The sequence below is a fragment of the Macrobrachium rosenbergii genome, chromosome 59, assembly GCF_040412425.1.
Source record: "Macrobrachium rosenbergii isolate ZJJX-2024 chromosome 59, ASM4041242v1, whole genome shotgun sequence".
NCBI classification, from domain to species: domain Eukaryota; kingdom Metazoa; phylum Arthropoda; class Malacostraca; order Decapoda; family Palaemonidae; genus Macrobrachium; species Macrobrachium rosenbergii.
The window spans coordinates 373715-396111 of NC_089799.1; the positions used below are offsets into that span (position 1 = coordinate 373715).

General features: G+C 40.0%; 1 protein-coding gene across 1 annotated transcript in view; it reads right to left on the reverse strand.

The window, feature by feature from the left end:
- Window positions 1-599: 599 nt before the first annotated feature.
- The window catches only part of LOC136837352 (uncharacterized), a 151048-nt gene continuing 129250 nt past the window's right edge, over window positions 600-22397 (reverse strand). Inside the window, exon 2 of the mRNA XM_067102095.1 lies at window positions 600-2012. Coding sequence (XP_066958196.1) covers window positions 744-2012 — 1269 coding nt within the window. The 3' untranslated portion in view covers window positions 600-743. The remainder of the gene's footprint in view (window positions 2013-22397) is intronic.

The following is a 22397-nucleotide window of genomic DNA, read 5'->3' on the forward strand; positions in this document are numbered from 1 at the left end:
CTGAATATCATTTGGAGAACAACTTGACAATGAATATCAAAATGGAGATTGTGCACATTTACAAGTGAACTATAACAACATAAGAAAATCATAAATTTTACACATAGAGTATGCATACTTTATATGCTATTTATTCTTTCATGAAGAGTTATCTTTTCACCAGTGAAAAGAGAGGCTTAATAATAAATAAGCAAAATTATGTGTGTCACAGTTTGCTTTTGATCGCGTCTGTGAGCGATACTTTGTCTGGGAGGCTTAGTACGTTGACAGAAAAATCTGTAAACAAACAAAAGTCTGTTGTCCACACGGCCGTGTCTGGCCGGTCCAAGTCTGGGTGAAGATGAGCACAGTACAAAATTGCAGAATGGCTCAGGACAGAAAGCGAGTGGGACTCTGTGCCTTATTGCTAGGCATATGACGAGAAGAGCAGTGGATAAAGGGACACACACACACACACACACACACACACACACACATATATATATATATATATATATATATATATATATATATATATATATATATATATATATATATATATTATATATATATATATATATATATATATATATATATATATATATATATATATATGTGTGTGTGTGTGTGTGTGTGTGCATGTTAAAAGTGATCATTATCGAAACCGTTGCAACAGCATAACTTCTATGTGGAACCCATATTGCAGTCTTTGCATACTACAAGTGATGAGAATAGACTTTCACACATGCGAGATGAATGAAGCCTTACTCTCCTAATGCAACATCCTTTCTTTTCCAGTGGTCATCACTTTCATTGTTCGATTCCACGTAGGGTCTGGTATGAGTCAGAATAAATTTCACTGTCTCGGGAGTTAAACCGTTTATTCCGGCTCCATCCAGTTCATCAGTAATTTTGTCCCGTTCGTTATGAACTTCTTTGTAAGGTACATCATCCCTGTAAATATTCTCCTCTACAATTATGTTAAGGTCTGGTGGGTGCATGAATTTGTGTGGGCGAGGTAATGGTGGCCCTGGCTTAGGTCCTGGTGGGATATGCTTTACAGGTTTTGGAGGGCCTTTATAGACCGTAGGTATGAAACCGTTATAGCTTTCGGGTGGGAAAAACTCAAATTCGTCATCATCTGAGTAAGGTTTCATTGGGTACACTTGACCACCACCGCCTCCATAATAAGGTTCGTCATGTTGCAGGTGGTAATCCTCGTTGGGTGGATATGGGATCCCAGAATGTTCAAAGAAATTCGGAGGGTCAAAATCAAAATCAAAACTACCACCAAAACCTTCCTGGTCAGAGGAGTATTGGGGTTTTTCTGGATTTTCAAACTGAAAGTCTTCTGAGTCGTATTCCGGAAAATGAGATGGGGAATTTTCTGGTAACTCTTCCATGTATTCACTGAAAATGGGACCATCCGGTGGGAAAGGAGGTAAGGGATCAGGTATAGGACTATCATAGTCATGCTCATAGGGCTTGTAAGGTGATTTTGGGATATGTTGTGGTGTTGGGTGTGGTGACTGTTTGTATGGATGAGTAGGATGGTAACTGGGTGATGGAGGACGAGGAGGAAAGGAATAAGACGGTCTATGTGACCGACCTGCAGTAGGTCTATTACCACCAAGAAAAGGAAGTAGACCAAACAGAAGACCTGTTCGGTCTGGATTAAAATTTGGTCCATTCGTGAAGCCTTCAGATTTTTCTGCTTTATTGAGTCTTTCCTCTACAATTTGTACAGGACTTTTATCAGTCCTGCTCTGTATTTCGTCTGAGATTTCTGTGGCTTCATCCGAGTCTAAAGGCAAATCAGTAGAAGACTTTTCCTCCTTTGGGAGGTTTTTAAGGTTTTCCAAAATGCCGTGCAACTGATCCATCTCTGGTCCTGGTTCTGTTGTGGACTTGATGTTTTCCTTCATAAGAATGTGATCATTTTCCTCTGATGAAAGGACTTTTTCCTTTTGCAAACCAACAGGCAGTCGATAACCATTACAAACTATTGTGAGAAGCAGCAGAATTGCAGAACTCTGAAAATAGAACAAGAAGTTGTGTTAAATGTCATTTCAGTTCCCTGGAGAGTGGACTATCTGGTCATTTCTGACAGTCTGAACATATTCAGAGTAGACAACATTAACAACAGTGCTAAACAGTACAAGTAATGTAAAAGGACCAAGTTTCTTAGGACGATGTCTTCTTAAGTAAACATTCATGATGGCATGCCAGAAAACGGTAAATGAATGTCGTGTTCAGTACCAACCCCATAGGCATGATCAACAAAACATAAGGACTTAAAGAAGTGTAGGATGATTTCATCCTATAGTTCTTTAATAATTTTAGAGGTAAATGAAAACTTGTTTTAAGAATTTATTAAGTCATCAATTGACAATGACTGTCAGTAGGCAATTATGAACATTCTTATTTCCATGAAACAAAAATTCATTGTATGTCTCAAGATATATATGAATACATGCTTATTCACCACACCAATTTTATTTTAACTATATATCATCAATCGACATTGACCGTCAGCAGACAATACACACTGAATAAACCAGTATACAAAAGACTATTTTTATTATTTTCATGAACTAAATCATTGTATATAACTGGAGATATATAAATATGTACTGACACATGCCAAACAATTTTATTTATACTTATTCATGGCAAAGTTTTCGTTCCACGTAACTTTTTTGCATCAAACAATTGTCTGCATTCAAAATTAGAGCAGTAAAAATTCTGCACTTGAAGAATGGCCCAAGAATGAATTTGCCCTGTTGGAGGAATGCTCTGGACACATTTATTGTTACCGAGGTATTTAAAGTCCTTATGTTTTGTTGATCATGCCGATGGGGCTGTGCTGAACACTACAGTACATTCATTTATCGTTTCCTGGCATGCCAAAAAAAGTGCAATAATTAGTCCTATATTGAATATAAAACTGCAAAATTGGAACAAATCTGAAAACTTGATAAAATATAATAATCAAACTGAAGAGGTATATGAAATAGAATAATTAAAGATTAAAGACTCAATAGCCCAGAAGATTGTTTCAATTAAGAAGATTAGGCATAGTAATAAGCAATAGCCTGGAATCCTCTTGCTAGGCATCTTTTAACCAGAGGATTTCTTTTGCTGCACTTGGCTCTGTCACGACCGTTGCCGTCTCAGTACTAGCCTTTCCAAATCCACCCCTACAGAGCATTCCTCCAGCTCAAACTGTTGGTCATTTGTCGCAACAGCTTTCTCAACCATCTCAACCTCAGCTTTAAACATTTCTTCCATGTCCTTTATACATGAAATACTTTTGAGAACAAAGTCATAAACTGGGTTATCTTGGCACATAACATATAATTCTGTTATATAGTTAGGAGTGTTTACGCAAATCTTTGCAATTTGATATCTACTGATATCTCTGTCTGTGGGAGCACACACCCATTTGTTATCAGTCATTTGGTCCTCGTTATCAAACATCTGAAGAGTTGCTTTTGTACAACCTCTGCCTTTTATCACTGTTACTATCTCCTTACCTGCATAACCTTCACTAACTGGTAAACTATGATGCTTCTTTTTCTGCTTCTCGGATATACATGCTCCTAAAACAACAGATAATTCAGCTCCGTTTGCTGGCTTCAGCTTACTATTACTACCTTTGACATAGTCTTCCCCTGGGCTATGTCAACAACTTCACAGATCTTGATAGTAGTCACCTATTTCAGTACTCCTACTATCGCAGCACTCGCTATCTTTTTTTTTTTTTTTTGAGCTCTCCTGGTCTCTATTCTTAACAAGCACATATTTGTTGGATTTTCTGCTTTTCTGTCTTCTAGTCCTTGGGTCTCTGGATACTCCAACCAGACTTCTTCATTAGCACTAAGCTTATCCCATGCGATTCTATGTACCAGTCAGCAAGATTCACTATCTCACCATTGTTCCTTGGTACTCTTTCCCTGAAGAATGGTGTTATCCTGACTGAACAAGTGCTGACAAACTATCCCCTAATGAGCAAGTCTGCTAAATCATTGAACTCTTTTTCTGCAATCAGCCATGTCACTCAATCTGTTGAAATACCTTTGTAGTCTAGCTACAAACTGGTATGCAGTACCTCTTTGTTCTGGTTTAGCCCTCTTCAGTCATCTCACATCTCTTTAAAACTGTTTTCTTTAAACTATCATAGTCAAAGGCTTTTCAAAAGGCATATTAGAAAATGCTTGCTGACCCTTATCTGTAAGTAATGAACTGAGACAAATAGCCCACTTGTCCCAAGGCCAATTGTGGCACTCTGCAGACCTCTCAAACCTTCTGATGAGTGTTCATGTCATCATGCTTTTTACTGAATCTGGATAATTTGGGTTTTCAGTAACTACAGGGGTGCTAAGGTTACATACCTGTCTCTATAAAGTTACACTACTGACCTCTGCCTTAGGTCTTAACATCCAAAGATCATGTTCATGCTGCTGTTCAGTTTCCTCTTTTGCTGCTTTTCTGTCCCTCTGTTGCTCTGCACAGGCTAGGTTTTGCAGTTCCTTCACAAAATTTTTTAATTCTGGGCCTTTCAAACCTATCTACGTGGCTAGTTCCAGAAACTTTTTTATCTCTGTTGCTGATGTGTTGAAATATACTTAAACGTTAGACTAAGACAGTAAAATCACCCTGAAGCACTTCCACTAAGTATCCAGGTAAGGTTGCCAGTTTCGTATCGTAATGTGCATGTAAGATGAGTGAATGATAGTACCAATCTCTTTATACCCGGCTTATTAAAATGCTAAGTATGTGGAAAATTGAAAATTATAGGTGTTTCCACAGCATTTAATTTGTGGGGTCTTTGTTATCATCTTACAACCTTCTTTTCATCTATATGTAGCTGGTATATCAGGTTTCCTAAGGACATATAAAGATTTCTGTTGTCTTAGGTTTATTTCCTCTGACGTGTTGACGTGCACTGGCGTTCATCTATGAGAGTACAAAAGTGAATGAATTGAGGTACATGATGCACAGTTATTTATAGCAGGTGGGATGGTTTACAATTGGCGGGTTGGTTAGTAGACTGAATTTTCATTGGTTGTGGGTTGATGGCAAAATCTGTCCCGAAGGTATTATGATCTTCTAGACCTAACTGGTGTTGCTGGTTGGAGATGGGCATTGGCTCGGGTACCCCCTGCTGGTGTGATTGATATAATGGGCCGTCCAGGTGACATGCCATCGGCATCTGGGGCTCTCTCTCTCTCTCTCTCTCTCTCTCTCTCTCTCTCTCTCTCTCTCTCTCTCTCTCTCTCTCATGACGGTGTTTGGTGCCTGCTGATTTCTAATATTTCCCCTTATGAGGTGGGGAGAAATTCTGTTTCTCTCACCGTGATAATGATTGGCTTTTTTTCTAATATATATAGAGAGCCTCGAGAAACCATAGGCGTCTTTGGTCCGGCGTTTGCACTATAATTTCTGTGTTCTTTACAAGCTCAGATCTTTCTGGTCTTTTGTTGTGATTTTGTGTATAAAGGCTAAAGATGGCCACTTCCTGAAGGTGATAGGAGAGATGCTTGGAAAGCCTGGTGGTGGTCATCCTATATGACTGGTGGCATCCTTCCAGCGGGCATGTAAATTCGGAGATGACACTTCCTCTCTTCTGGTTAAACTAAGGTATACATTTAAAGACGTGTCTAGGGGCACCGGGTTCTTTTTAAGAAGTAGCTGGCTAGTTTTCATGTTCTTATAATAAATTATGAGGTTAATATTAGCCACTTCTACATCAGGGGAGACACTTTCATTTATTATTTTCTTGATTGCCTTTTCGTTCCCTAAATATTTTTGGCGCATATAATTTTTGTATTATTTGTGTCCGTCATACTTTCCCAGTGCCAGTTATTTATGGAATCTCGGGTTTCTTGTTCAACTATACAATTTGCAAAATTGTAATTTATAAGAGTTTGTTTGGACCTTTCGATCTCCTTCAGGGTTTCTCTCCATGTGGAGCAATGTGTGAGGGCACGACAGGTGATGACATCCACTGCAGACCTTTTATACCTGTCTGGGCACTCACTGGACCCATGAAGGCATAGACCCAGGTTTGTAGGCTTTTTATAAAGTGTCATGGTATAACCCGTCCCAGAAGGGCAGCACCGTCACAATTGTGTTCACACGTTGAAACATTCTTTGAAAGTCATTCTTAATGTTTGATGATCCTCTTCTTTGTCCACTCTTATGAAGGTGCCATCTATGTAACGATATTGAGGACAGCAGGGACCTTACTGAAAACCCTTTCCTTTATGACACTCATGCAGAAATTGGCAAATAGAATTCTTAAAGGGGATCCCATTGCCACACTGTCAATCTGGCAGTATAGATGCCTCCTGTGGGTGGTGAATGGGGCCTTTTTGGTGCTCTTAGGGCTTCTTCGGGGATGCTCAAAACCTGCGTGTCCTTACATCTATATAACCTATTGAGGATATGCTCAGTCGTTACATTGACTGGAATGTATGTGAAGAGGCTCTCGACATCTAAAGAGGCAATAATACTTGCAAACAGAGAGTCTCGAAGTTTAAGCATCTGTCAGGGATATATGGAGTGAAGAGATCATTCAGTCTCTTTGCGATGTTGTATGTCTGAGTTGGTATTTGGGTTATAATCGGACGTAGAGAATTACCAGGCTTGTGGGTTTTCACAGCTGTGAATATACCCTGGATTAAAATCGCCCTAGACTTGGGGGAGCCTAAGGGCATTTCTTGAGTTATGGCTCCTCTTAACCATCAGAATTAAGGCCTATCAGCCAGTATTTGGTCCAGTTTCTGATAATATTCAGAGGTCTGGGTGAGCACCAGGGCAGCAGCTTTGCCTGCTCTTCTTATCGTGATATCAAGTTTTGGGCTATTTCTTTCATTTCCCCATTAAGGATAGAACTTTCGTGTTGGGTACCTCGGTTAGTAAGGAATTCTGCTAATAGTAAGGGCTGGAGAGAACCTCTTGACTTGACCCTACCTTGGTCCTCGACGGACTGGATGGAATCAAGGAGGACTTCAACCTCCAGGTGCTTAGCACGTGGGTTTGGCTTTTTCATCACATGGGTGTTAAGCCCAAGATTAAGGAGGTCTTCTTCTTCGGGTGTCGGTTTATATTCAGTAGGGTTGATGAATTCATTTCTTTGTTGGAGGATCTTCAAACTTTTGACATTAAACCTCACAAGTTCAATGCCGTGGAAACAGCATAATTTTCAATGCTACTGCCCTTAGAGAGAAGTCTTCTCCCCATATATAAAGCTATAAATTTTATATACAACACTTAAGGAACGAGGTAACAAAAACTTCGGTTTGATCTTATTTGTGGAAGTAGTAGTCAGGGATTGCCCTTAGAAGAGCTCCTCTCTCGAAGCAAAACATGCGTGCATGAGGTGACGGAAAGTTGAGACTTGCCCTGCTTTGTCTTGTCCTTTTTCCTCTGTCTTGTCCTCTTTGCTAACCAGGAGCTGCTCTCTTGTAGTTCTCGAAAGTTCTGTTACATGTTTAAACATACCCACAGAAAGAAACACTGCATAATCTTGGTCTATTTGACCTGAAATATCCGGGGTAAGTGAATAGTTCTGGACTTTCTCTTCCCAGCTTTGCTTTACTTCATTTTGATTTTTGGCAACCTTGTTCTGGTTCATTGTTACACCCTAATCAATTTTACGACGTTTATAATAGTCAGCGGAATTATTTCAAAGATATATGAAGTTTCAGTAGTAGTTTCTTTATTGATAAAGGCTATTCTATTCATGCTACTATCATCGTGGTGTTCAGACACAAGGTCCTAAAATGTACTCAGCTCTGTTCTTAGACACACTGTAATGTCTTGATCTATGGTTTTGATCATGATAGGTTAGAGCTAAAAAAGAACCCTGACTCAACTCTACTTTCATCAGTTAACTACCACTTAATGTTAATCCTTCCCTTTCTCTCCTGTCGTACTGACATTAGCTGAACTCTGCCTAGGTCTGTACATCAGTCTTTTGGAAGCATCATGGTTGGTTGTTTTTCATCCTGTTTGCCACAAGTACATCCATTGCAATAGTTGCAGACTGCTGGTAGACAATTTAACCATGTGTGAATTAGTATTATATATATATATATATATATATATATATATATATATATATATATATATATATATATATATATATATATATATATATATATACACACATTCAGGCTGGGAAGTACACAACAACAAGCAGGAGTCCAAAGAAGACGACAGTCAGCAAAACAGTTGCATATTTATTAAGAAACGTTTCGTGTTACTTAAACACATCATCAGTCTGTAAAATTGAAAATACACATTAATTCTCTAATTTAAAATAAAAGCTAAATTAAAAATGGCAGTTACATTCTTTAAAATTACAACATACATAAAAGTAAAAGAAAGGAGATTTTTTTCTCTCTTCTAAGTCTACCTGATCAATAGAAGGGGAAAGACGAAGTGAGACCACAAGCTCACGCATGCCCAGAGTATACTTAGGCCAAGTGCAGAGGAAAGAAGACACTCGAAATTGAATTTACTGGAATATTTTACCAAAAATTCATATCCACAAAGACTTTTTTATAACATAGTTAACAAGATTGCAGCATGGTAACTTTTTGATTCTATTGTGAAATGTTATGTTCCTAAATTGACTATGTACGCTATATACCATTTACGTAGACTCTGACTTTCTTAGATCCAAAGTCAAACAAATCATTGAAAAAGAGTTTGGATTTCTAAAACTCAATTTAATACCTATGATTCCACTAAAGATTGTGGCTTTTTTAATTATAGGACAAGCTACAGACCTTTATGAAGTCCAATATTACTTTTACAAATTTGAATGCCCAAGATGTCTTGGCAGTTATGTTGGCTCATCAAAGAGAATGTTGCAGGTACGTTATTATAGCCACTTAGGTCTGATATTACAGAACTGGCTCACGAATAACTAATCCCGAATTTTCTAGTATAGTGCAGCAGATTGCTGTAAAAATCGTTCAGATAGTGAAACAAGCATGAAATTTGGCACAAACATTCCTAAGACTACGCTCTCTTAGAAAAGGTTGCGCTTGGCATTAACCTGAAAATCCAAGATGGCGGCTATTTTTCAAAATGGCCGCCATCTATGTTGAGATTCACTGGTTTGGGAGCATCTATTGGATGGAATATGCCAGTTTTTTTTTTTTAAACCTCGACTTTTAGGTTATAAAAATGTTCCATACCACACATTTTATTGAAAACCCTTACTAAATGAATTGTAACCAAGATGGCGTACAAAATGGTTGCCATAAAAGTTTTTTTCTATCCACAGCGCTAGCAGACATAGAGACCAACTGTTTTTATTTAATGGTATATTCATGTGATCAGACAGTTTAACTAATATGCTATTTTCAACTGAAATAGTAATGGTATGGTCACATACAACATTGTGTCTAAGACTGTAACCATAAAAAGAAAAGAAGAGAAATACGGACTAAACGAACACCAATCTCATGTAAAGGTCTCTCAACCTACACCTTTGAAAAATTCGAGGATAAGAAGGTAGGCATAGCATGACACGTTGGATGCTCAAGCTAGATTATCTACTGAAGAGAGGGCAATATTTATCTAGACTTCACATTTGCAAGTGCACAGAGCTGTGCAGGAAGACCCAGCTTTAGCACTTGCACCTTTCCCGACAGCCTGCTTTGCATCCACATTTGGAAGCTGTTGGCAACTCTTGGCTAAGGGCGAGTTGGTTGTCCAGATGGACTTGCCATGCAAAAGACTTTTGCCATCCCCACTCCAGCAGGGTTCTCTGGCTGTGGCTGACACTGGGTGGCCTGCCCCACACAACCAGCCTATTAACTTATCACGCTTGTGTGTTGGAGGAGAGCTCCTGGTTGGTGGAATGGCCTCATATGCCCTTTGTTTTCTGGCAAACATATCAAGTCTAGCCTCATCCACAGTGCCAGCAGTGCTGGATCTTTCATACATAAGTATGACAAACCTCTCCAGGACCTTCAGGTCACTCTCTTCCACTCTGAGAGGGTAGTGACTCAGTTTGGAGAACACAGTGGAGGCCTCTGGAAAGATGTTCCATGTCTGCCAGGCGGTCTTCTTGCCCTTGCTCCGGAAGGCTGACACTGTATCACAGCCTGTGAACGCATGGAAGAAAGAGCATGCCATTCACCTTCTCCTGGCCCAGAGAGTTGCACAGGTCATGCACAAGCAATCCAGCGCAGGCTCTGGCCTTGGCCAAATGCCACCCATAGCTTCTCTAGCCCTAGATTGTGGAGAGTGGAGAAAGCACTGACTGCAACAACTGACAAGAACATCTGTGTCATTTGCTTTAACCGTGATGGTCTTGGCTCCATGTTCTGTGGCATGTTGGCATGGAGAAAGATTGGGTGTCAGCTTCCTCATGAGAGCAGTTTTCCAGTCCCTGAAGACTAGCCTCATGAGTGCTGAGGACAGCAGACCCTTTCGTGGCAATGACAACATTTGTGGCAGACATCTGGGCAACTTTGTCTGCCAGGAACTGGAACAACTCTGTCTTGTTGGCATCGTGTCTTAGGAAATTGCACCAGTTGGATGGAATTGTGTTCTTGTCTGTCACCTTGCGCCTTCCTCCTTGACCACGTTGGAGCCTGGTCTCAGCTTTGAGGCTGGATGTATTGTATACATCAAATACAAGATGTGATGATGTGTAATTGCTGCTATAGGATTGTATCACAGGCAAGAAGTCGCAAAGTGCATAGCCCTCAAAGGTCTTTCCTTTCTTTGGTGGCAAGGCATGGACCAAAGCTGATCCATCTACAATGAGGACATCAGTCTTTGGTTCTTTGTCTTCTAGTGTAACATGACTCTCCAGGATTGAAAGGTCAGCTGAGACTTCTGACATGTGTACAGCCTACCACCCTCACTAAGGGAAGCTGGGAATGTTTGATTCTCGTGCTGGAAGAATTCCTGCAGATCACATTCACGGCTCTGACAGGATATAAATAGCTTTGAGAAAAGCTGGCAATCCTCCTTCAGAGTTTCTGCTTTGCTGTTCTACAGAGAGCAGCTTCTTGCCTGAAGAAGTCAGTTCTGTTCTTCTTTATCGGCTCATAGAAGGAGACTGCATTGTTTGCCAAAGAGTCTGAAAACTTCTGAAATTTAGTGCGGCCTCTGTCAAGGTGTGTCTGTAGAAGTTCTGCTGAGCTGGGGTGGGCAATGTCTTTGTTGTCAATGGAATACAGATCCTGGCTCTCTTCCTGAAAAGGACTTCCCAAGTGTTGCAAAGCCAATGACAGCTTGCTGACTCTCTCCAAGAATGTCTTCTGCGCATGAGGTGTTTGTTCATGGTGTGTTGTCTGCTCATTAGACTCCTTACTTTGAACCTCTGTTTCGTATGCAGACACCAAGCGGATGATCTCTGGGCCAGCCACCATCCATCTTCTGAGTGCTGACGGATCTTCAGTCAGCCCAATAAATCCGCCATCAGCCTTTATAAAGGCATTGGTCTGCTCATGAGCTTGGTCAAGAGCCATTGCTGAGAACTGGCGACTGGTCTTGTGCACAACAAAGTTGCCAGCCTTGAACTCCTTGTGTGCAACTCTGGGTGTGAACTCTCTAGGGTAAGCATGTCCCTGAGGTGAATAGGCAGCCAACGAGCATAGTTTGTATTATTGTTGGAAAGAAGTAGGGTATCAGCTCATGCAATGAAAAGCAGTAGAGGACAAAATTGGCCTCACGGAAGGACCTGATCAGTAGGAATATCACAAGTTCCATAGACAACACCATGTGCCAGAAGTGGAACTGTGGACTCTGCTGTCTTCGAAGGTCACACCACTCCTCAAACTCTAATGCCTGCTCATTGTTGTTTGCTTTCTCAGCACAGTAGTCAGTGTATGCTGTCCTCAGGAGTTTGTACAAACTAGAGGCTGTAACCTGGTGCATCTGCCGTGTCCTGGTTACACTTGCAGCTGACAGGAAGGATTCTGCAGTTCCAGATGAAGCAACTCCTGCCTCCACCAGAGCTCCTGTCCAACCACTGCCATGAAGAAGAGTACCAAGAGATGTCATTGCTGCCATCTCAATGTGCAGACCACCAAACATTACCAGATACTTGTCTTCGCCATACTGATCAGGCCACTGCCACTGCACCTGCTTTGCTACGGCATAGATTGGCTGATCAGCTGTGATTATGGGTATCTGGCCAGGGTTCAGAAAATCAGTGACATCCTGCACTTTCTGCATCACGTGTTTGATCGTAGCAACAGAATGAGCCTGATCACGCAGGAGAGGAAGCAAATGAAGTTATGGTTACTTCAAATTCTGGGCTTCTCTTCATTGAAGCGTGATGAGCTGACCACGTCAGATTCACTGCATCATCTATTTCCTGGGTGACTATGACCTTGTCTAGCCACTGATACTCCAGTGCAAGCTGTGGCCCCAAGATATCTGTGGGTGGCTTTGGTATTGCAGTGTTTGGTGGCACAGGGTTCTTTGTTTGAAAGGAAGCTGGTGAGATGTTTGTGAATGTGTCCGGCAATTCAGGCACCGACCTCACTTTCTCAGGTGCAAACTTTAGTTGCTGTCTTTCCTGTCCAGTGTTCTCCTTGGTGGGGTGCTGAAATATGGAGATGCTAGTTCCATGGAAGGAGGTAGTGGCAGTAGTTGCAGATGGGTTGTGGTCGATGTTGTCCATCACTGCAGTGGTGAACAACCCTTTTCGCAGTACTGGGGACAGACCACACCCTCCTCCACATATTTGCTAACTGTGGCATCTCCTAACTGTGCAGAGACCTCCAGTACTCTGTCATAAGAGATACTGAGGCCATACTGATGTAGCATTTCAACCAGGTTTCTCTTCCTGGTTTTGGCATAGACTGAGAGTCCCATGTAGACTGGGAATGGTGTTTCTCTGTCTTTGGAGTGTCTATGAGTTGTTGCTCCTCTTTGTATGGGGAGTAGCAGTTGAACTGCATGAGCTGTGCAATGGCCTGGTCTGACTTTGATGCTCCAAATCGTAACTGTGACTTGATGTCAGCCCCATGCTCAACCATCCCTACAAACTGGAGCAGGAGAGGAGGCACAGAATTTCGTACACAAGCCTCAGAAAATGTGCCATCAAACCGTGACTGATGATCAAGTATAGACTTTCTGAGAATATTTGCTGCTTTAGCAATGATAACTGCCTCTGAAAGATCAGATGATTGAGCAAGTGCTTTCCCACATCCTTTTTGAAATGCAAGTAATACATCTCTGCCAGATTTATGAGCCTCAAGTTCTGGAATTTCTGCCAGAAGTTTGTCTTTGAGTCTCGTGGAATTTACACTTGGTGACTCTACACCTAATTGTTCCAGACGTTGTTGGTAGAGGTGGCAAATATCTGCCAGCCGAAATTTGACTGGATCATCTGAACAAAGGTTGTTTTTCAACAATGTATGTCATCAGTTCTGACAGAACTAGTGGATACACATCTGATTCTGACTCAGTGCTACCTTGGTCTTTCTCAAGGCTCCTCAGGTAGGACCTTTTCTGTTGTAGAGGGGCACAAAGACAGGCATGGTGATACTTAAACTCCTGTGCAATGACATCCCCACCAGTCAACTTAGCAAGGAGCTTGCCATCACTAAGTATCTCTGCACATTCACGCAATTTCAAGTCAAGGCCCTTAGTACTAACCTGTCTGAGATCAGATGCAGGTGCCACTTTCTCACAGAAAATGCAAACTTCATTGTCATGACTGGTTCGGCGCAGATTTTGCACGACTAGTCTCAGTGTTGCTGGTCTGGTCATTGGATTGTCGCTTTCTTGCACGGTCCAGTTTAGTGTTGTTAAACAACAAGCGACAGTTCACATGGTATTTTGCTGCATTTTTTCCTGAGAGTGGCCTCTATGCCATCACCTTCATCCAGCCTTGCTGGATCCATTATCAGTGGCATTTCATTAATTTCACTGAACATGGGGAATGTTCCTTGCCAGCATTATTGTACCCATCATGGTCTAGACATGATGACTTGGAGGTGATGTCAAGTGCTCACCTCTTTTGTCCTTCTGACAAAGACAACACAAACTCCAGTTTGTTTTTCTACTGCTCAATATTGGATTGGCATCACATTCTGCCATGATTTCACTTTTGATTAAGGCCGAGGGGTTATCCTTTTACCACCTTAAACAAAGCACACATTCCTGTATGGGATTCAACTAGGTTCGGTCTCCTACACCTAGCCCGATCATTCATCCAGTGCCATTTAAGTCCCGTGTGATCTGTACACCATCCGGGTAAGTACATGAACCATCATGTACAGCCCCCATACCCTATTGGCTCGGCTCTCCGGCTGGCACATCCTGTCTATTCAGGTGCAGCTATCTAACTATAGCTGGTCTGGGGCTGTTAGAAAGCATTTGGGACACTAAACTAAACTATACTACAACTACTAGTCTAAGACTACAGGATTAGTAAAGCTGGATTAGCTGGCACTGAACCCCATGCTGAGTTACACAGCAGTGATGTCACCAGTGTGCCCTGGTTGTGTGCAGACATACACTCTTTTACATTTATTAATTTTCCTTCAAAATTGATGAGTTATTCGAAAGAGATGGCCTCATTAGGATCTAAAACCACAGAAACCAAGATCCATGCTTAAAACGATAATTGTTGAACGGGCATTATTTCTCATTATAATTATTGTTTCTACTTTTTCTTGGCAGCCATATAGCTTTATATTTAAAGGTAAACTGTACTGGGAAGCTACAGAAACATAATATTCACAAGAAATAGTATGGAAGAGCTTTACCATATTTGCTAGAAGCAAATACATGCCATTCTAGTGAAAAATTAGCCAAAATCTGTCGATACTGGCCGCCATCTTGAATTTGGCCGCCATATTAAATTTTTGTGGCCAAGCTCTGCCCTTTTCTGATTGAGAGGAACTTTAAAGAAAGCACTTGTGCAAAATTTCATGCTTGTTTCACTATCTGAACGATTCTTATGAAATATGCAATTATCTGCTGCACTAGTATTAGAAATCATGCCGTTAAATGCAAGGTTAAAGGGGATCGCCGCCTAAAAACCCAATAATCTTTAAAAATTGATTTGCTGAAAAAAATTCTATGGCTTTCGTATGGGTTCAAGAATGTTCCACGAAATATTATGCTAAAATTTGGCCGTATTTCTCTAGTTATGGCCTAAAATGTAACAATAACTATATACCCATAAAACACCAGTAGCGCAAATGATTTTAGTCTGGTATAGTTTTTGCGATATATATTACAAACTTCCTTTGAAATGAAATGTATAATGTCAATAATATCCTACTTGGCACCTTTTAGTTATTCTAGCCATGACAACGCACACGTCATACCATGACGCCGATTTTGAAATGATTGAAGAGTTGCCTATAAACTTCAAGCTAGAAGGACATGTTTTTTCATGCTCGCTAGCCTTGACTGAACTCTGTATTTTCTACGGTGTTTTTGTTTTTCACCGTGCCTAAAAGGTCCAAGAGTTCGCTGTTTTGATTCTTAGAATGTTAGGAAAAGCCAAGTGGAAAAGTCCAGGCTTAAGACGTAGAAGAAAAGAGTTCAAGAAATTAGTGCCATAGAGGGAATCCCAGTTTGGCATTAAAAGAGAGAGCTGTCGCCCATCAAATACGCATCAGGCAGCGATCTCTGCTGACCAGAGACCAACCACATCCACCCCTAAACACCAAATTTGAAAAGTCACTACCAAAGGGCTCAAAAGATATTTTAGAAAAGAAAGCAGTAGCTCGGAGGCTGATACTATAGACGATCCTGAAAATAAAATGATCATAATAAGTGAAGCAAGACTTGATGAATTACTTGAATCACGATCCCCTAATTGTGAATGTAAAGTAATTCCCAGGATCCATTTGGCAAGGGATGGATTATGAGACACTAATAAAAAGTTTAGGCAACTATGATACCCTAGAGTAATACCTTGCAGTAAGATCATATGTGGGGGACCAGGAACCTAAAATTTATAAGAATGTGTTCTTAGGCACATAAATAATCAATTAATATTCTTATTTATAATAATTTTTGCATTAATTAATACCCAAAAATAAAAATTAAAACCATAGAATTAATTGTAACACAGTCTTTGAAGTCCCTTTTACTTTTTTTATGTAACTAAAACTTTGAAGGCCCGTTTCTCAAAACATAAGTTTTTAAAACCTTTAAAATGCATCTCCTCCCTTAGTATTGGACCAATCTAAATGAAATTTTAAATATAACATGGGGAAACATGGTAGATTAAAACAAAGCCGGGGATTTTTAATATTTTGAGTTTCTGATTTTTTGGAAATTTTTTTTTCTGTAATTTTTCCGGAAAATTTCACTCAAAAAAAAAAAATTCATATCTCGAAAAATAATTGAAAATAAAAATCCCTGGCTTTGTATCGAAGGTCCATATGTGTTTTATACGTGGTTCAAATTCATCCCTTAAAACCAAAAAGCAAAGGAGGAGATGCATTTTGAAAATGTCCATTTGGCCGAAAAATGCTCTGATGTCACAAAACCTAAGGTCACTGAACAAAATTTTTTTCCCCAGAAGTTCCACACAATATCCTTTAACAAACCCCTATATATCAACAACCTGTCGTTAAAAAGTCGGAAACCGGTTGATCAAGGTTAATATAGATAAAAACATTTTTCCATCCTGGGAACTACCAAACAATCGGCTTACTTAACGACCCTTGAGTCTTTGTTTATTAAACGTCATGCACCTCTTTTAAACTCCAACGTGTCTTCTTCTCCTCTGCACTTGGCCTAAGTATACTCTGGGCATGCGTGAGCTTGTGGTCTCACTTCGTCTTTCCCCTTCTATTGATCAGGTAGACTTAGAAGAGAGAGAAAAAAATCTCCTTTCTTTTTACTTTTTATGTATGTTGTAATTTTAAAGAATGTAACTGCCGTTTTTAATTTAGCTTTTATTTTAAATTAGAGAATTAATGTGTATTTTTTCAATTTTACAGACTGATGATGTGTTTAATTTACAGAAACGTTTCTTAATAAATATGCAACTGTTTTGTTGACTGTCGTCTGCTTTGGACTCCTGCTTGTTGTTATATATATATATATATATATATATATATATATATATATATATATATATATATATATATATATATGTGTGTGTGTGTGTGTGTGTGTGTGTGTGTGTGTGTGAATATGTATCTGTATGTATATATATACACACACACATATATATATATATATATATAGGAGTATATATATATATATATATATATATATATATATATATATATATATATATATATATATATATATATATATATATATATATATATATATATATATATATATATATATATATATATATATATATATATATATATATATATATATATATATATATATATATAATATTATTACATTACACAGGTGAAAAATAAGAAATGGGTGTAGGTCCTGACCGGTTTTCGACTTTATTTCCAAGCCATTGACGAAGGACTGATACAGAGTATGAGAAGTCGAAACTGGTCAGGCCTACACCACCCTGTTTTTTATTTTTCACCTGTGGTAATGTGTGATAAATGAATCACGTACAAAAGTGATAATAATCATATATATATATATATATATATATATATATATATATATATATATATATATATATATATATATATATATATATATATATATATATATATATATATATATATTTATATATATATATATATATATATATATATATATATATATATATATATATATATATATATATATATATATATATATATATATATATATATATATATATATATATATATATATATATATATATATATATATATATATATATATATATACTGTATATATATGTATATAATTATATATATGTATATATATATATATACATTATATATATTAACTGTAGGCTCGTCATTTTGTTCCAGTAATCATTTTGTTTGAAATTTGCTCTTAACCATGTTATTCCTTTCTTTTTTATTTCTCTCGTAGGAAAAATAAAGAGCAATAAAATGAGAGAGGGCTGTATCAACCATGAATCAGTGCACCATAAAATGACAAGTATGTTATTCTGGCCCTCCGTAGTCTAAAATTTCCTTTTGTCCTAATTTCATTCATAGAACACCATCCATTCACTTATGTCTTTGCTAGAATTTTGGGAAAGAGAGGAAGGACCAGATGTGGACCCCATACTGTGTTAATTACCACCATATCCTCTTAGGTTCACGGCACTGGGACTGCCCAGGGCATCGGAAGTTCGTCGATCTCAAGGTGGTGGTTGATCATTGCTCAAATCCTCGCCCCCACCCCCACCCCCCAATCTCAAGGGAGCAGCTTCCAGAAACATGTCCCACCTACAAGGGGATGCCCTACTGACACCAGCCAATCAGGCACCATCACGTCCTGTAGGCCTACCCACCCACAGAAGGAACAATAGCCAGTGGCCTTGAATACCAGTAGGCCCACCTCCAAAGTTGCTTGCCGTGGCAAGCACCAAACAGGCCCTCAGATTTGAAATCAGTCGCCCAGAAAAGGTCACTCAGAGGAGTCCCTAAGAAAGACTTATCCCACTCAAGACGAGACTTCCCCAAGGCCTTGTCACAGCCTCAAACTCTGTTCCCTACTACAGAGACCACAAGATCCAATGGAGACAGGTCAGTGCTCCTTTTGTTTTGAAACGTTTTGCCAGTGGAAAACCTTATGTCGAAAAGAAGCCACAGCATAGACGATGGCGGAACCCACACAGGAAAAGAAAAAAAACAAGATAAGTAACCTCTTTTGTACGGGAGTGTCCGACGTGCGTCTATGGGCGACGACAAGAGAGTGGGGGAGTAGAGTAACTTTTCTAATTAACATGAAGAGAGAGGATCGAAATTAACTTGACTTTCGTTATTATTGCATTTCTGTGGAAATGACTAAAGTTTGTACTGATTGACAACTGCTGCTATTGTGCAAAGCCTAATTTCCTTACCGGAAGTATTTAATTTAAAACTCATTGTTTTGATTCGTGAAAGAATGATTAAATTTTGTCCAAACAACCGTAAAACTAACCAGTGAACCGCTAGAGCAGTCCCTGAACATGTCATCAGAAATGACCACAGTGTTATGAATTTGTATTCCGGCATTGTATTGTGTTCGAACTGATCATTCGAAGTCCCCTCCAGCCATTTAACTTCATTTCGTGTTGCGTTAAATTGGGGCAAGACTGAGGATCTCGCGGGCAGTTCATTGTGCAGAAAGTTGTCCAATACGCGACAGAGTTAAGAAGTAATTCTTAAATGCCTGGAGGGAAGGAGCGCGTCTTATAGTAATGAAGACACTATGAATTTTCATTAATGAATATGATTTGCTATTCCTAGTACGAGCTAAATTGTCTATGTAGAGATTTGGAGCCAAGGACTCCGTAGCCATTCAAGAATTTGCCGATTACGGCCTTCAGCCAGAACTTCGAGTCAATTCATTGATCCCAGATGATAACTTAACTGTCATTCTTCCTATTCACAAGTAAAGTAGATTCATTGATCTCTGTAATGCCTAAATAAGCGATGATTCCCGCCTGAATTACAAGGATTCTGTAGTTTACGCGGGAAAGCGTAAGTTTCCTTTGAAGTAGGGCGAAGCGACGCCTCATTCCTGCCCTAGTCCTGAACGTCTAAGTACCGTGATGTTTTAGTGTCTCTCTGTCTTACGATTCTCTGGCAGCCATGTCTCTCGATTCTCCAGGTCGAATACCAGGTCGAATTCCGTAGTAACTGTGAGTTATCTTTATCCATGTATAGATGTGTCATCCTTGCGATGAGGACTTGATTTGCGCAGCAAACAAAAGCTGCAAGTCGTAAGAATGTCATTTAATTGTAGTTTAGAGTAAATAGTTCTCGATTTGTTGTGTTTTTCGTCCAGTCGTGGACTTAGTGTCTTTCAAGCACGTGATATCAAAGACCCTAAGGGCTACCAAGTAACAAAGCCCAGAGAGCTTTCAGGTTCCTTGAATTGGATTGGTGAGAGTAAGAAACTGCGTGTGCAGTGGAAATTTGCTATTAACGATTAATCAGTGTTGGTTCTTAATGCACATTGGCTTAGCCGCCCGTGATGCTCTTTCATTCATGTTCAGTATTGTTAATGGGTTTAAATGTTTATTTTTTGTAATAAAACTGTAATTTGTTGACCAAATATTATTGAATCCCACCCAGATAGTTTTAGAGAGTGCGCCTCCTCAAGGCCTTGTCATCGGCCCATAACATCAGGGCACCAATCAGAACAAAAATAATAAAAGTCGAAGAAAATCCCGACATTTGGTCCTTCGAACCGGATGACAAGTGCTCTCTAGAGCTTGAAGGGAAATTTCAATAAAGTATGGTCTATAGGGTAGCCCTGATAGGACACAGTCAGCTCCCACCGAATCTGCCACAGTGTTCAGATAACCAGATTGAGATCTATAGAAGGCCAGGAGGTCTGGTCAGTCAATATTTAGATAGTAGTCTATCATTCTGGCAGAGACGGTATGAGTTGGTCGTGTTATGTATAGGAGGAAACGACCTGGCAATCGATCACCCCAAAACCGTTTGGGATAATTTACGTACTCTTATCGAACGCTTGAGGAAAATTTGTGAAATCATTGCTATCTGCGACGCAGAGATCAGAGAGTATCTCCCTGATAATCGTTTTGCTATCAATTCCGTTGAATATGTCAAGAAAGTAAAGAACTTTAATGCGAGAATCTCCAAATACTGCAACAAAAGAAGTCGGTACGGAGTCCGACACTTGCCTATGAACTCCCGTGCCTACCGCGAAGGCAAACAAAGGGACGGAGTCCATTTTGATTCAGAAATCCGTAACGTTCCTCAATCGTTTGATGAGATTGATCAGAGAGAGAGAGACAGACAAAACAACTAGGCTCAGCTTGTTCCGATGTGCATTGGCCACACGTGCCACTAGTCTTTGTACCCCGTCTTTCTAACGTAAGAAAAATCCTAGTTTCCTAGTTTACATAAACCCCCTAAGAAGTAGAGTACATTATCCAAAATGGCAGTGGCTATGATTGTCCACATCAAGGCATCGCTGAGTCTCACAGCGGACTTACTGGCCGAATCACAGCGTGCGTTAGTAGAAACGTATTCTGAGAGCGTGTACCAAAATTTGGTCACGCAGTTGAGACAAGAAGAAGGTCAGCTTCGAGAGCTGTACAAACGTCAAGTCGTAAAGTTAGAATCTAGCTTAGATGCCAGAATCAGGCAAGCCTTAGCAGAAGCTGTGCGAGCTTCTACCCTTTTGTTGAATCGAATCGATAAACTGAAAGTCACTCAGACAGGGAATGTTTCCCTCCCCAAATTGAAACAGCTGCCTCTCCCCACCTTTGAAGGGGAAGTGCAGGAATATGCTTCTTACAGAGAATTGTTCACGATCCACATGGATCGAAGGGCAGATTTGGACGACGTGTCCAAATTGACTTACTTGTTAGGGACTCTGGGCAGGGATCCGCTTAGGATCGTTAAATCCCTAAATGTAACCGCCGCGAATTACCAGGTAGCGTTAGATCTCTTGGATAAGCAATATGGTAATGTACACCAAACGCTCGTGATCTTGCATCGAAAATTTGCCAACGTATTCGTACCCTCGTTGAACCCGTAGAGCTGAAGAAGTTCAGATTTGAGTTAACAGTGATCATTGAGCAAATAAAGAGGCTCGGTACTAATGATATAGGCCATGGCATGGTCATGAGCCTTATCAATCAGAAGTTGTCAGAAGGTAAGCTCTATCGAAAGTTGGTCGAACACCTCAGAAAATGCGACTATAGTTTAGAAGAATTTTTGAAGCTATAGACTTCATAATTCGCATGTTGGAAGATGACACGTTACAGCGAGGCGAGAAATTAGAATCTGATAAGAAAAACGATGTCAGCGTTAGACCCAAAACGAAACCCATGCAGAATAATTCTTGTCCCTTTTAATGAACGGCACCCGCCTCACGGATGCCGCCGAGTAAGTGACGTGGCTGCCAGACGCCGCATTCTACTAAGGAAGGGCCTGTGTTTTAATTGCCTTCAGTCAGGTCACCGTAGTGATAGATGCCCTAACCCCAATTCATGTAAAAGTTGTGGAAATAATCATAATACTTCCATTTGTGATAATAGCAGCTTCAGAAAAGCACATTCCGTTCCCTCCACTTCGTCCCGAAATAATCCCAGTTTAGTAAGTAACAGTCAAGCTACAACCTCCCGCCCTGTAGTAAATGCGACGACCAGGCAGCATGATAGAAAACCCCGTCCACCCCAAGAGAAAGTAGAATCAAAACCATGTAAGAGCGCCAAAGTAGCCCAAACGTCTAGTGTAGATCTTCCTGTACGATTTTGCCAACGGCCATGGCCGAGATCCATCACAAGCAGGGGAGTAAACGGGTTCGCTTGTTTTGGACACTGGGAGTCAACGAAGCTTTATCTCCGC